Consider the following 16,280-nt stretch of genomic DNA (forward strand, 5'->3'; position numbering starts at 1 on the left):
CTATTTCCCTCCAAATAATGCGCGGAAAGAAATCTTTGAAAAGTTTTTTCATGTTGTTGAAAATATTGCATCTAAGCTGTTACCTGAAGTAAAACTCCACATTTACGGTGATTTCAACCAACGCAACATTGATTTTATTCCGGACATCGATAACCATAGCATTTTAATTCCAATTATTGGCGAAAATGAAACGCTGCAATTTCTTTTTGATAAAATCTCTAGTCTTGGCCTTAATCAAATGAATCATGTGAAAAATGGACAAAATTGTTATCTAGATCTGTTAATGTCCAACATTAGTGAAGACTTTTGTGTGACGAATTCATTACAACCATTATGGAAAAACGAAGTTTATCATATAGCAATAGAGTTTTCTTTATTTGTGCATGTGAATAAAAGACCTGACGAATATAAATTCGAAGATGTTTTTGACTTTCAGTCAGCAAACTATGATGAATTAAAACATAAACTAAATAGTATCAACTGGCATGATGTATTGTTCGAAGACGGAAACGTCGATTCGGCTATAGAAATTTTTTATAAGATATTATCTGATTTATTTATTAGCGAAATACCCAATCTGGTACAATAGACAAATTAAAAACTTGAAAAACAAAAAACAAAAAGCACATAAAAAATACAAAACTCATAAAAATCGTGATGCTTTAACAACTTATCTTAACATTTGCGACGAATTAAACGATGCCATTAGTAACGCGTTTGAAGAGTTCACACTAAAGACTGAGCTTGAAATCAAATCCTGTCCAAAATTTTTTTTCAAATATGTTAAATCAAAGTTAAAATCTGAAAATTTTCCTTCAAAAATGCAACTGCATGACAAAGTTGAAGAGAACCCGGCATACATCTCTGATCTATTTGCTGATTTTTTTCAACAAACTTATACAACTTTCTCAGAATCTGATCGTGACTATACATTCTTCACCAACTTTCCTGAGTTTCCCAACTATTTCAATATTGAACATATCAGCGCACGCGAAATTGAAGATACTTTAAAAGCTCTGGATGCGTCTAAAGGTCCGGGACCAGACGGAATCCCGCCAGCATTCATGAAACATTTAGCTAAAGAGCTAACTTCCCCACTGTTCTTGATTTTCAATATGTCGCTGGAATCCGGTTGCTTCCCGAAATTCTGGAAAAACTAATATCTAGTGCCTGTGTTCAAATCTGGTAAAAAATCCGACATTAGCAACTATCGAGGCATAGCCATTCTTTCCTGTATACCTAAGCTTTTTGAAGCAATAATAAACAAAAAGTTATTTCACCAAATAAAAAATAGAATTACCCCAACGCAACACGGTTTTTTTAAAGGGCGCTCAACAACAACTAACTTACTCGAGTTTATTAACTTCTCTTTGAACACAATGGATAAAGGTAATTATGTTGAAACCTTATATACTGACTTCAGTAGAGCTTTCGATCGCATTGATATACCCCTGCTTCTCTTCAAGTTACGAAAAATTGGAATTCATCCACAATTACTCAAATGGATTGAATCGTATTTGACAGATCGTCAATAAACAGTAAAATTTAAAGGTAGACTATCGAAACTATATAATTTCCAGACTATATAATTTCCAAGATCCATACACAATAAAAACACTTTATAATTCCTATGTCAGGTCACTTTAAGAATACTGTAGCATTGTATGGTCTCCGTTTTCTGCAACACATGTAAACAGAATAGAATCAGTGCAAAAACAATTCCTGTTATATGCACTTCGTAATCGCCGATGGACGTCATTTCCCCTACTATCATATGAGGAACGCTGCAGACTTATTGACATCCAATCATTAAAAGCCCTTCGTGAATTCGCAATGATGTCATTTGTTAACGATATCGTATCTCAACGTGTCGATTCACCCGAAATATTATCAAAACTCAATTTTTATGTACCTACTAGAAATTTACGAACTCGGACTTTGTTTTCTTTAAATCAACAACGAAACAATTATGCTAAATACGGGCCTATTAATCAAATGATGTTAGTGTATAACCAACACTGTGAAGCAATTGACTTTTCTATGTCGAGAACTAAATTGAAACAATATTTCAATTCAACGCGCAATTTAAATCGATAGAAAACATTTATTGTAATAATCCGTCAAGTAGAGATATTATTATCCAATTATGTATAAACTCTTTTTTTTGCTTCCACTAGTATAAATAGCATATAGCATGTAAGTTAGTTTTAAACATATGTAGTCTACTTTTGTTTGACGAAATAAATAAATGAATAAATAAAAAAAATTTCAAATTTAATTCATAAAATAAAAACCGTGCAAACTGGCTATGATAAGGAAAGGTTACAAGAACTATGCCATTTTCTCGGCAATATTTGATTGGTTCAAAGTACAATGGCATTCGTGATTATCAAACAACAGTAAATTGGTTCACTTACGCTGCTTTCTGGAACCTTATTCAAGTGTTCCAGAACATTGAGAAACAATTTTCCAATCGCCTTGGTATACGGTACGTCAATCCATAATTTATATGGGAACTTTCGATCAAATATTTCTCTAGAAATGTTTTTTCCACATTCGTAAATACTTGTTGATCTGAGTTTTTAGACGAGAAGCTCTCTGATTTTTCCGTTTTTTAGTTTCTTTGACTTTTCATACGACAGACCAAGGTACTTTTTTTTATTCCGCAGGTATCAGTAGCGTGTCTCAAAGACATTGTTCCGTACTCTTCCAAGCCCATCTTCGTTGATGCTTGCTCTATCGGTTTTCCATTTTGTAGTTCCGAGCCATTTTTAGGACTGAGAATCAGTCTAAATCGATATTTGTTAATTAACAACAATCAAACACAAATTTGGTAAGTGTCCGAATGTGCCCCATGACCATCCGAAGACAAATCTTAATTTTATCTAATAAATAAGATATTTGTCTCCCCGTTGTTATCACGTCTTTTCATTACAAATTAGTTATGAATTAAGGTGGTGTACTTGAATTTCTGAATATCTCACAAATAAATTAGAGAAATCCTTACAACTTATAGCTCAAACGGTTGAAAACATGTATAGAAAATGGCACTGTGTTGTTTTCGTAAGTAATAAACAACCAAGAGCTGTTAAACTATATTGTAGCTAATGGTGGTAGGGCTGCCATCTTACTTTTTTTTTTGTTTGGTTGAAAATTGCACCACTTGTTTTTTTTAAGCTCTGTCCGAAACCGCCCCCGTCCGAAACTGCCCCCCTTTCCCCTACACAGCGAGTAAATTTGTTTGAAAGAACTTAATAGAGATAACTGAATTTGAAAATTGGATTTGATTGCTGAACGTTGTTGAAGTGTATCTATTACTTAGGGAGGAGATTGAGATTGTTGAATGCCCGAATATTAATCAAATGTAGAGTTTTTAAACTAATTTGAAGTAGCTAGGTACTTCATCAGAAACCTGAAGTAGATCAAGAGGAATCCAGATTGGTAGACTGATTTAGCTAGAAAATCGGATTTTTTCTAGTTTTGAATTGAGTTTGTTGAGTTGTTCCATGAGACAAATATGAGGGTTGGGATGGATGTAGGAAAAAGATCTCTATTTATTTGAACGATTGTCGGATAACGAATCAAGTCAATTCGAAATCAGTGAACCACAATACGGATAATGCCGCGGGTTAGCGACTCTCAAAGCTTAATCGGTAGCATTAAGATGACATGCAAAAATTGAAACAATGTAGAATTTTGAAAATAAAAATCGAATAAGTTACCTATAATATTGTTCAGAAGTTGCATCAAGCTTGATGTTAGCAAAAACGTCCAAAGACTAAAAAAATCTGTTTGAAAGTGACGTCCTGCAAACTTTTTGACCTCGCTAATAATAAACTTGTTACTTACAGGGATGTGTCGGAGCGAACGGGTACTCTAGCGTCGGTAATCGCGGCGGATGTGGACCGGCCGGATGCAGCGAAGGGGGACAGTGATAGCAAAACATTCCACGACCCGCTGTGGCGGAACCCAGCTGAAAAAAGCAAAGCAGAATTCACGTTATCTAAAAGTTCATTTGCTGTGGTGTTTGAATAAAAATAAAATTAAAATTTTAATGCAATCATCATTAGGCTGTAGACGGCTCCATCACACTGTTCAAGTGTTTCTGTACTAATTATAAACGTAAATTACGTAGGGGTTGTTTCGTGTGCACAAGCAAGATTAATCGGAATTCGGATTGAAGTGTTTTCTTTCGCTCCTTTCCTGTGATTTTCCTCACATATCCCGAACACGCGGGTACAAAGTAAGAACACACTTGTAGATCGCTGATTACTTGAGAGATTGTTTCTTAGTGCTGCTGCGTTCGGAGGTTATTTATCGTAACCTTCCCATCTAGGGATGCTTGGACCGGCAATCATCCGTCATCGTCGCCATCGAACAATTAATACACAACACCCGTATATTAAATATGTGGCACGTTTGTGTGTGCTGTACGTTATTTTGCCTGACGCGTCGCGTCGTCGAGCAATAATTGAATAAAACCGAGTTTATGAAATGGGTAAGAAAATTGCGTGATTTTATTAAAGCAAATTAGAAGGGAAAAAACAACTCCCGGGCCCGAATATGAGGATTTTGAGATTTGGAACCTCTTGAAGTTACTCGGTCGGCGTGGCGGCGGAACAAGCTGAAGCACAGGCAGTATATGTCCGATTTAGCGATAAGGAGGTTTAAATTTGCTTGATTCAGTTTACGCTTCTTGAGTGAAATTTTCAGCTCTAGTGTTGATAATCATTTGGTATTCAACACTTTTTGGTTGGCTTGAGTGGCGACTGTAGGGATGCCGATTCGGCGAAAAAAAAGTTATGAGTGGTGCAAAATAGACACAACATTCAATCTACGCATTGGGGCTGATAATCTTCTTGATTGATTAAGCTGTACGTCGCTGAAATCAACAAGTGCAGTTACTGCACTGGGTGAGAATTCCGTCATCCCTAACTGAAAATGATGTCATCTGGTTGGAGTGTCAAAATGCGTTCCGTTGCTGATCTTGAGCCCGAACGGCAGACACATGGCACAAGGCAGCATTTTGCGTACATGTTGTACGAGCGCAATTATTAGCCCTCCCTTGAGAGAGCGCAATGCTGAAGTTAGACACACATCCTTATGATGGCGAATAATTAAAGAGCTGGCGGAAAAAGCGAACGCTAATCACATGTTGTCAACGCTTCTATCTGCACTCTGTGACTGAGTGGCCAATTTATTGTGTTTGCGGACGGCGAGCGAGCCAAATTCAATTATCCGCTACCATTGCACTGTGCCTGCCCGCCTGTCCGTGTGGCTGTGTGCGTCTCTATCGGAAGGAAAAGGGGTTCAATTCTGAGAGATCGTTCGTCCGCATCAGACATTATACAATTTGAATATGCGCGAACGAACATCGCGGGAGGCGCCCAGTCGACCAAAGTCTAGCAAATCGATTCGATTCAATTGAGAAACGCAACATATGCCCTCTATGCCGTGGTGATGGTAATGGCGATGATGTTGCTGATCATGGTGATGATGATGTTGATGACGGCATTGATGATGATTCCGGGGAGCCCACGTTTCTGTCGCTCTGTTTATACACTCTCGAGTAGGCATATTCATCAGCGGTAGAAAGCGCATTCATCTTGATTAATTTAATTCTGTTTGATGGCACTCGCCAGCACGGAAAACCTTCCTCGGTCTTCGGCCGCCGAGTCGAGCTGGAGACTGATAAATTAGTTTTTATTACAATTAATTTATGAATACATTATTAACAACGTTTATAGTCAAACAATTTCATCTAAATTAACTTAAATTGAATTTGACGCTGTTGCTGGCTTCAGCATAGCTTAGAATGGGGAATTTCTGTAGAAGAAGCGGGTGTGCCCGTTGGACGTGAAAACTTCAAGCTGCAGAAAACAGTTTGATTGATAGGCAGAATCATTTTCATGATCTTGTTTTGAGCGCGCTTCAGTTTTAGACTGTGTGTTTGGGTGCATTCCATACTAGTGAAAAGTTTCAGGTTCAGGCTTCACTGTTGAATACTCTAAAGTTTGGATTTCTCTGCATCTCTATCAATTTAAGATGTCAAAGTTCATTCAAAAAGTTCTTCATTTAATGTAGAAAATAACAGGTAGGTATGATATATGAAAGTTATAGAAGAGAGACAAACAAACAATTACAACCTCTAGATTAAAATTAATAGCAAATGTAAGTAACTTGAGACAAAATTTAATAAATTGGAAATACTCATCAATCCATGTTTTGCCTTTCAACTTTGAACTTGTTTCATTTTATGTTACTGTTCGATTGAATTTTGTTGATTATGTGTATTGTTTTATATCTCTTGGTGACTCCTGCTCGAAACGTTAATTTTTTAATTGAATTTGTTGATCTATTTCTAGTTATTTCAATCAGAACTTGCTCCGTTTTGTCTGGTTTTAACATGTCAAAAAAGTATACAACCTCATAGTGGCGTTGCCAAGGGGAGGGCAGGATTTCAAACAAAACTTAAAACTTCTTTTTTCTCAAATCAACTCTCTCCCAGCTAGAAAACTTTCTTATACCCAGAAGGCCAATTTTTTACAAAAAAAAAATTAGAAACAACATGAACATCTCATCGGTTGATTCATTTCTAAGACATTTTTGATGCAAAAAAATTATATCAAAAATTTCATGCTTTTTTCATCGGTCACCTATAGTTACCAAGAAAGGAAAACTTTATCGCTGCTCTTTTTTTGTTGGCTGCTTTTTTCGCTGCTATCGTTCGGGAAACGAGGTGTCTAGTATAAAAACTTAATTCTTGCGAAGGAATGTCGAGAAAATGAATTATATTAGATTGAACAACGTAAGGTTGCATCGAATATTTGTCTGTCTGTGGAGCGGAGTTTTGAGTCTGTACTTGGTTTTGTCTTGACACTCGCAAATCCGCTTTAGCTGGGCCCCTCTGTTCCTGGTGCTGGTGGGGTCCTTGAAAAGAACCGCTCTGTCGTCCGGCATACTCGCGACATGTCCGGCCCATCGAAGCCTCCCGATCTTCGGCGGTCGTGGTTCATACGCCTGCGCCACTCTCCGCTTTCGGTGTGTACTCCATCAAATATTGTTCGCAACACTTTCCGTTCAAATACGGTAAGGGCGTGTATGTTCTCCGTGAGTGACGCTGCACTGTTTCATGTGCATAGAGACCTGCTGGTCTAATTAGGGTTTTATACATCGTCAGTTTAGTGCGATGCTGTATGCTCCTGGATCGAGCCGTCCTGCGAAGGCCAAAGTAGGCCCGAATTCTTGTGTTATTATCGGCGGCTACCAGAGATTCCAAATACGAACTCATCTACTGTTTCAAGTTCATCGCCGTCCATGATCATCGTCCGTGAGAGGCGAGTGTTGGTTTTTATCGAGCCTCCATTTTATATAGATAGTTGGTTTTCGACGCATTAATTTCTTGTATAACTCTTTAGTCTGGAATAGATTGCTCCCGCCGTCGCAAAGCTTCTCGTGATAACATCGAAGTCGCCTGTGAATCCTCTGAGTTGACTACCTTTGCTGAAAATCGTAGCTCTTGTTTCGATGCCCGCTCGTCGGATAACACCTTTCGTAGTTGCTGCATTGTAGCCGATCATCCTTTTATAGATGGGGCATTCAACTTCTTCTATCAATTCCTCCGGTAGTTTCTCTTCCTCCCAAATCCTTAAAATTACACAGTGGAGTACTGCTGCTAGTGCCTCTTTGTTGTGTTTTTAGAGCTTTGTCGGTAGTCCGTCCTTACCTGCGGCTCGATTATACTTTAGTTACCCAATTTCCCGTTCAATCTTCAGGATATCGGGAACTTGGAGACTGTTTTCGTTTGCGACTTTACGGTCCGTTTCGCCTCCTTCCGTTGCTCCGGTATTCAGGTGCACATCGAAAAACTGTTTACACCTGTCGAACACGCTCGCTTATGATCAGGTTTTCCTTCTGGTCCCTACACAAATCTGTATTCGATGTGTAGCCTTTACGGGATCGGTATATTTTCGCGTAAAAATTGCGCGTGTCATTAGCCCGGAATAGTTGCTCCAGTTCTTCGCGATCTCTGTCCTCCTACTGGCGTTTCTTTCTTCTCAGAATCGTGGTCGACTCATTTTGAGCTCGTCGATATTTGGTCGCGTTTTCTCTTGTGGCGATGCTAAATAGCTTTTCCAAGCCAGTTTTTCCTGGCTTGCTGGTTTGCTGGTATTCCCCGCCAAACCAGTCATTCTCTCGGCTCGACGTTACCACAGCTATTGCCGCAGTTGCGGCCTCACCTCATCCCACCCATCGCTGCGAATCGAAGTACAAGTAGCGCGCTCAATTCTCGACTGCCTGCGGGTTGTGCAACTGCCGGATGTTTGGCCAAGAAGGACGGTTTTGTCATGTTTGTTTTGTTTCTACCGTAGAAAGTTTTGAGCGCTACCAGGAGGCGGTCTAAATCTATATTCGCACCCGAAGGGACCGTAGCCGGTCATCAATGAGAAGGTGATCATTTTGAATTGATGTTCGATGGTCAGGTGATATCCGGGTGGATTTGTTCTTAGCGTGGAAAAGACGTGCTTTTAATCACTAGGTCTCGGGAGCTGGGAAATTGAATGCATCGTTGCCCGTTGTCCCTCGTGTCGGTGTGTAGGCTGTGAGGCCCTATCACCAGTGATCTTGATGTTTTATGGCGAGCAGCTGCCTATGTTGCTTACAACTGCGCGTAGAACGATTTTTTCTCGTCATCAGGTCTACTTTCATGCGGGCAGTGCACGTTAATGATGTTGTAGTTGAAGAAACGACCTGTAATTCTCAACCAATACATCCACTCGTTGATCGTTTTCCAGTTGTGTAATCGATCCTGCATTCTTCCAAGCATACAAAAACCCGTTCCTAGCTCATTGATTGGTCCACCGCTCTGGTGGAACTCGGCCTTGTCGCCACGAACTCTGCTTTACGACAGATCTCCTGCAGAGCCACTAAGCCGAACTTGCTCCACCAACAAAATTTAACAGCTTGCAATTCCGAGCACCACGTTTCCGTTTCCGTCCGTGGTCCGTTTTTTGTTACAAGATCCATGCTAAATGTTCCGGGTTATGTTTTCTCGATTGTTCGTAATCTAATTGTTCAGATAGGTTACCTTATGATGGGGGCCACGCTTCCGAGTTACGTGAACTCTGCCATCCTGTCTATAGCGTTCGAGACAATTCTTAATTCAGCCGCTTGGTCCGGGTCAGACGCTATTGTGAGCCGACCCTAATCGGGAAATGAATGCTAAGAAAGGTTGTGATTTTCTCCGAGGAGGTCAGCACCTCCTCACCCTTCTCTGTCAGCATACGGCCAAGGCCCTACCACGTGATGGTTACTATGATCGTCGCTTGGTCACTCGTATCCCGGCTAGTATCAAGAGGAGGTAGGGATAGGAGTTGCTGAGCAGGATGCTACGGACCATCGGTACGCAATGCCCTGCCATTTATCAACCGTCCTTACATTCACAACTCAAAAACAAAATTAAAAATAGTATGACTGTTTTTTGAGCCAAACCAATAGTCCCACTCTTTGTTATAATAAAATTGAGCGTTTATTTATATTTTGGACGCATAAATACGTCTCTCAGAAAGTTCGTCTGCATAGGGGTGTAAAATGAAAGTATAAAACCGGAAAAGGGGACGAAATTTGTCGTTTTTCAAATGTTTATAAGTCGCTTAATTTCTAACGAATTTTTTTCATTCTTGCAACAATCGATTGAAAAATTATAAACGCATCCGCCCAAAGCAGTAATAGGAAATTTATCGATAATTATAGTTGATATCGATAATCGCTGTGCATTCGTTATATCGCTTAGCTTCAACGCTAACGACAGTTATCGATAGTTCGCAAACGGCACAAAGCATTCGAATTATTTCATTTCTTGCACTTGAAAAATATCATATAGGAGTTATCCTAAATGATCAATTACTGTTCCTATTTCTCAAATGGCTCAATAAACTTCAGAAAATTCACAAGTAAACAAAAATCATCCCTGCTTTGGCAACCTTGCACTCCCTTGCCAAAGCCAGATATGTTTAATAAAAAACGTCGAGATCTATCGTTAATATCGACAGAACCCCGGAAACAATCGATGTTATCGTTAACGATTTGCTCGATATTTCCCATCAAAGCAGAAAATTGTAATTTGATTATTCGAACTGATGTACTATTGAAAATTGTCAAGCTTTGTTGAAACGCAGATTTCGACCTCTGATTGGTCGCCTAATGCTTGCTTACTCTAGCACGGTCTACAGCATTATATACCTAGTGAACTGGTAAAGCACTCTTAAGGATATATAAGAGCCTGTCTCTGCTCAAACCAATCAGTTAAGTAGTGAGTGGACAGTCCTAGTTAAGTAGCAGCAGTAGCGGCAGCGGATAGCAGCAGTAGAAGTTGGTAGCAGAAGTGGTGGTGGATGCAGCGGTACCTCATTTGGTAAAAGGCTGCGATAGAGGCAGCATCAGCGGGAGATGCATTGACCAGCAGTTCCCTCTGTGAATAGCTCTGCCGTAATTGCCAAACGGGGATGTTGGTAATCAAATTCAGGCGGATGATAAATTTTCAGTGTGAAAACAACACTGTATAATCGGAAGAGTGCCTTATTCCCACTGTCAGGGATGGCATAGAGATGCGATCAACATCATATCCGATATTAAATTGCAAAACAAATTGTCCTTTTGAGGACAAATTAAATACTTAATTAAAGAGGTTATATTTCCGAGTACCAGCAGCGGCAGTGATGGTAGCAACGCACAGTGGTACGAGAGCTCAAAAACGTGAACTTAACTCATTTGCTCTCCAAATAATGGTTTCATTGACATACTATCTTCCGAAGATATTTAGTATATAAAAAGGCTCAAATCACGACAAAAAGTTTTAGTTCGAAACTCAACCGCTAGTGGCGCTGCATAATCTAACTTTTTTGCCTTACGTTTTAGAGAAATGGTGTCTTCAGCAAAGTTATAGATAAAGTTCTTACTAAAAACTTTGTCGAAGACTTCTTGTTTTGGATATATAACGTTTCTTATCAGACTTGTTTTTAAAATTAGTTTTTCTCGAATATACAAAAAACTGTAACATTTAGGAGGTAACAATGTTCGGCATATATTTGTATATCATTAAAACACACAACTTTGTAGAAGACACAAAATAGATAGCTTACACACAAACCATGCTATTGCCAAAAAATGTTAAAAAAGCATCATTTTTTGTTCACACCAAGAACACAAAATAGCAAAAACTAGCGGACGAAAACTGCAGAGAATGAAATACTATCATAATCACTCTACGAAATCACTTTATTCGTTTGTACCTTTTAGTACAGTCCCCCCACGATTATGGATCACTTAAGAAGATGTATGAATTCAAAAAATCATTTCTGACCAAGTTTATAGTTTATAACTAATCTATAAATGTTTCCAGTCACAGAATTATGTAATCTTTCACGTCATTGAGTATTTCTTTTCATATTTTGTGAATATTTCTCAGAAAATATATTTATTTCATAACTCACCAAATACACAATTATGGATCACTTTTGAGAGCGGTTCTAATCATGAAACAATTCGCATCATGTTATGGAACAGTACAATAAAAACAGCTTTTGGCAACGAATTCAGTCAATAAACCTTATTCAAATTATGTAATTTGAGGAAATAACATATTTCAAATCGTATTAAAGATCCCGCATGGCCTGGCCACATTTTATGTGGCTTTTGGGGTTGCAGTTAGATCGAGAGTCCAGGTCTGTCGCTCCCGAAGGTAGCAATGAACCATTGTATACGGTACATCATAACGGTTTCCCGCTTTACGTAATTTTCCTGTCCCTCGTGCCTTGGAAATAATATCCGTTTAGAGCTCAATAGAAGTTGAGAGGGTGTTTTAATTGGTGAAACTCACATTTGAATCGGAGTGATCCAAATCTATAGAGAACTATCTTGGCTCGGTCTCTATTATGGAACACTTAGAAAATAACTGGTTTTTACAGAAAAATCGTTATCAACCATCAATATTTTGATAAATCGTGCAGAACTTACCTTGATCTTTGTGTATGAGTTATTTTTTGCACGAGAATTAGCGATCATATCACATATGAACCTTATGAATGATGAACGTGCTACTTACGCTGATTGAGAAAAACGACAAATATTTTGATAGATTCTGGAAGACAATATTTCACGCTTATATAAAACACATCAATCTAGGAATAAGAACGATGTTTTCTGTGTTCAAAGCTAGCAAATATGGCATATTTTACTGCAAAATGCTACATGCCTTCGAACCGTTAGTTTAACTGAGTTAAATAAGATGAGACACGAAAGTGATCCGTAATTGTGGGAGATCCATAATTGTGGGGGGAGTGTATCTTCATTGCCTAAGTTTTGTTTAAAAAAACAGCCTTACTCAACTTTTTCTATGACAATACACGTCAAAACGTTGGCCAGATTACTGATCACTGCATACCTTTTCCAAATTGAAAATGTTGTATCATCTATTGCATTGTTCTAATAATTAAGTTATATTTTTATGTATTAATTTAGCTAAAATAAATGTATAAAAACCTAAATTAATCCACCTAGCGGTCAGACCCAGCCTTTCTCATCCAAACTTATAATTTGTTTAAATAGATTTACACGAACGCTTCAATCCAATGAATGTTTATTCTTTAGGTTCTAAAAAAATGATGTTGTAATCTATACATATAAAATTGCAGTCCGGTCTGTCTGTCCGTCTGATCCATATAGGGTCAAAAACTACCGAACCGATTGACGTGAAAATTTGTATGTAGGGGTTTTTGATGCCGATAAAGGTTCATATGATAGTTTGAGACCCCTCCCTTTTTTGGAAGGGAGGGGTCCCATACAAATGAAACATAAATTTCTGCACAACTCAAGAACAAACCAAGCAAGTAAAAGTGAATTTGGCATGTGGATGTTTTAAGGAGTAACAAATATGTCCATAATAGTTGGACGCCCCTCCCTTTTCTGAAAGGGAGGGGTTCGATACAAATGAAACACAAATTTCTGCACATCTCGAGAACTAATCAACTAAATGGAACCAAATTTGGCAGGTTAATGTTTTTAGTGGTAAATAATATGTCCAAATGCTTTGACACCCCTCCTTCTTTTGGAAGGGAAGGGTGCTATACAAATTAAACACAAATTTCTATACATCTCGAGAACTAATCAACTAAAAGGAACCAAATGTGGCAGGTGAATATTTTTAAAGGTAACAAATATGTGCACAATGGCTTGACACCCCAACACAAATTTCGCACAGTTCAAGAACCAATCAAGAAAATACAACCAAATTTTGTATGAGAATGCTTTTAGAGGTAACAAATATGTTCCATAATCGACCTCAGGCAACATTTTGGATTGTAAGATGGCAACATCCGGTTTCTGGAAAACAACTAAAAATGGCCGATTTCCACCCAATATAATAATATCCGGATCTAAAATGATGCACAGGAGCTCAAATTGACCCCAGATACCATTTTGAATTCTAAGATGGCGACTTCCGGTTTCAGAAAAACAGCTGAAAATGACCAAATACCACCCAATATGAGTATCTCCGGAGCCAGAGTTTTGCTAACCTCAGAGTGAAGCTAACCTCAGACACCATTATGAATTGTGTAATGGCAACTTCTGGTTTCTGGAAAACAGCCAAAAATGGCCGATTTCCGTCTAACATGAGTATCTCCGGGTCCAGAATAATACACAACAGCTGAAATCGACCAAAGACCCCATTTTGGATTCTAGGTTGGCGACTTCCGGTTCCTGGGAAACAGCCGAGAATGATCGAATAACACCCAATATGGGTGTTTCTTCAACCAGAATGACGCTCAGAGGCCATAAATTATATTAAATACCGTTTTGAAATCCAAGACGGCGACTTCCAGTTTGTGAAAAACTGCCTAAAATAACCAAATACCTCCAATATGAGTATCTCTGGAACCAGAATGATGCAATTAGCTAACAATTGACGTCAGGCACCATTTTGAATTGCTTAATGGCAACTTCTAGGAAACAGTCGAAAATGACCGAATAATACTCAATATGGATATTTCCGTAATCGAGAAGATGCATAGAAACCAAACATTAACCCTGGACACCATTTTGAATTTAAAGACGACCACTTTTAGTTTCTGGAAAACAACCAAATAACTAAATACCTCCCAATATGGGTATTTCCTGTGTTAGATTGATGCCAGAAAATCTGCTGAAAATGACCGAATACCACCCAATATGAATATATTCAGAATAAAGGCGATGTACAGAAGCCAACAGCCGAGGATTTTGTCATTTCGATAAAACCAATCATCGATTTGTTATTTGGCTTTGAACATATCCTATGGCCGATATCGATCGAAGCAGGTATAGTTTCAAATAGTTTTTGAATTTTTTTTCTTTCTATAACTTTTGAGCCACATACATATCAAATTGTTATGAAGTTTGTTATTTGTAAGTTTGAGAGATGACTCGTTCGTATGACACTAGTTATGTTCAAATAAGTCATGTAATCTTTGAGATAATAGACTTTCGTTGTTTTATTAACAATTTAATACATAACGGTGGCTTAAGTTCAATTATAATCAAATGAAATGGGAACGTATAGGGCAGCCAAACTTTGAAACCACGTGTTCAATCATAATTCATCAGGTAACCCTTAACTAGCCCGCTCATCTGATAATAATATTGATCAAATCGGTTGTGTAGTCTCTGAGATAATGAAGTTTCGTGATTTTCACATTTCGGTACATTACAGACGAAGTTACAGTTCGATTAGAGTAAAATTCAATAGGGTCTTATGAGGCAGCTAGACCTTTCATTTGACACCAATTTTGTGGAAATCGGGTCAGCCATCTCTGAGAAACATGAGTGAGTCCGAGTAATCTTCGGAATAACAGTCTTCAGAGCACGTTTCTTGTCATAACTTTTAAACCACAAGTTCAATCTTTATCAAATTCAAAAGTGAAGGGTTTTTCAAGTAGTCCGTTCATTTGAAACCAAATGTTCAAATTGGTTATGTAGTTTTCGAGATAATGATGTTTAATGATTTTTACATTTTGATACATAACCTCTAAACTAAAAATTCGATTACAATGAAATTTAATAGGGTCTTATGGGACATCCAGACCTTTTATTTGCAATTAATTTCATGAAAATCGGTCCAGCCATCTCTGAGAAAAGTTGGTAAGAAGAAAAATCTGCACATACACACACACATACACACACACACATACACACACACACACACATACATACAGAAAATGCTCAGCTCGTCGAGCTGAATCGAGTGATATATGCCATTCGGCCCTTTGGAGCACTTTTATATCTTCGGTTTTGCAAGTGATTGCTATACCTTTCTAGGAGAAAGGCAAAAATATAAAGTTGAAAAATCATCCCCATCAGAATTAGCATTATCCTTCTAATTAATATCTAGCCTGTATTTTTCATCACCGCAGATCTCATTGGGTGGCTTGTCTTGCAAACTGCTTATAACTAGATCTATTGATTCCAGAAAACGGTGTAGTAAATCAACATTCACGGCTGTTCTAGAAAACTTTTTGATGTGGTCTAATCTGTAAATGCGTTTTCAAATATTTCAGCAAGCTCATCATACCTCTTGATGTCTTTGTTCCGGCTTTCTTGTGCCTTCTCGGACTAGGAAATGCCTATTAGATTTACATTACTAGAAAAAAGATCGATACAGTGAGATCGATTCATTGCGTGGATTTGTCCAATGCTATTACTAGTTGAAGTTTATGACATATTCGCCCTGCAATTGCACTATGAACTGTCTTTTTGAATTTCATATCAGGCAATGAAGATACTAAAAGGGACAAACGATCAAAGTGATTTTGTAGAGTGATTATGATAATATTTCATTCTATGCAGGTTTCGTCTGCTAGTTTTTGCATTTTTGTGTTCTTGGTGTGTACAAAAAATGATGCTTTTTTAACATTTTTTGGCAATAACTCGGTTTGTGTGGAAGCTATCTATTCTGTGTCTTCTACAAAGTTGTGTGTTTTAATGATATACAAATATATGTAGAACATTATAACCTTCTAAACATTACCGTTTATTGTATATTCGAAAAAAAAAACTAATTTTGAAGACAAGTCTAATAACAAATATTATATATCCAAAACAAGAAGAGTTAGAAGAATAGCGTCTTCGACAAAGTTTTTTGTAAGAACTTTATCTATAACTTTGCTGAAGACACCATTTCTCTAAAGTGTAAGACTAAAAAGTTAGATTATGCAGCGCCACTAGCGGTTGAGTTTCGAACTAAAACT

At 38.0% G+C, this 16,280-nt stretch overlaps 1 protein-coding gene across 2 annotated transcripts in view; it reads right to left on the reverse strand.

Moving 5' to 3' along the window:
• Positions 1 to 16,280, reverse strand: part of LOC129729532 (dual specificity protein kinase splA-like) — a 90,445-nt gene that overhangs the window by 48,413 nt on the left and 25,752 nt on the right. Inside the window, exon 2 of one of the 2 annotated variants that reach the window (XM_055688163.1) lies at positions 3,850 to 3,973. The exons of the other annotated variant lie outside the window; for it this stretch is intronic. Coding sequence (XP_055544138.1) covers positions 3,850 to 3,946 — 97 coding nt within the window. The 5' untranslated portion in view covers positions 3,947 to 3,973. The remainder of the gene's footprint in view (positions 1 to 3,849; positions 3,974 to 16,280) is intronic. 2 annotated transcript variants of the gene reach the window in all.

The sequence above is a fragment of the Wyeomyia smithii genome, chromosome 3 (assembly GCF_029784165.1).
Source record: "Wyeomyia smithii strain HCP4-BCI-WySm-NY-G18 chromosome 3, ASM2978416v1, whole genome shotgun sequence".
NCBI lineage: Eukaryota > Metazoa > Arthropoda > Insecta > Diptera > Culicidae > Wyeomyia > Wyeomyia smithii.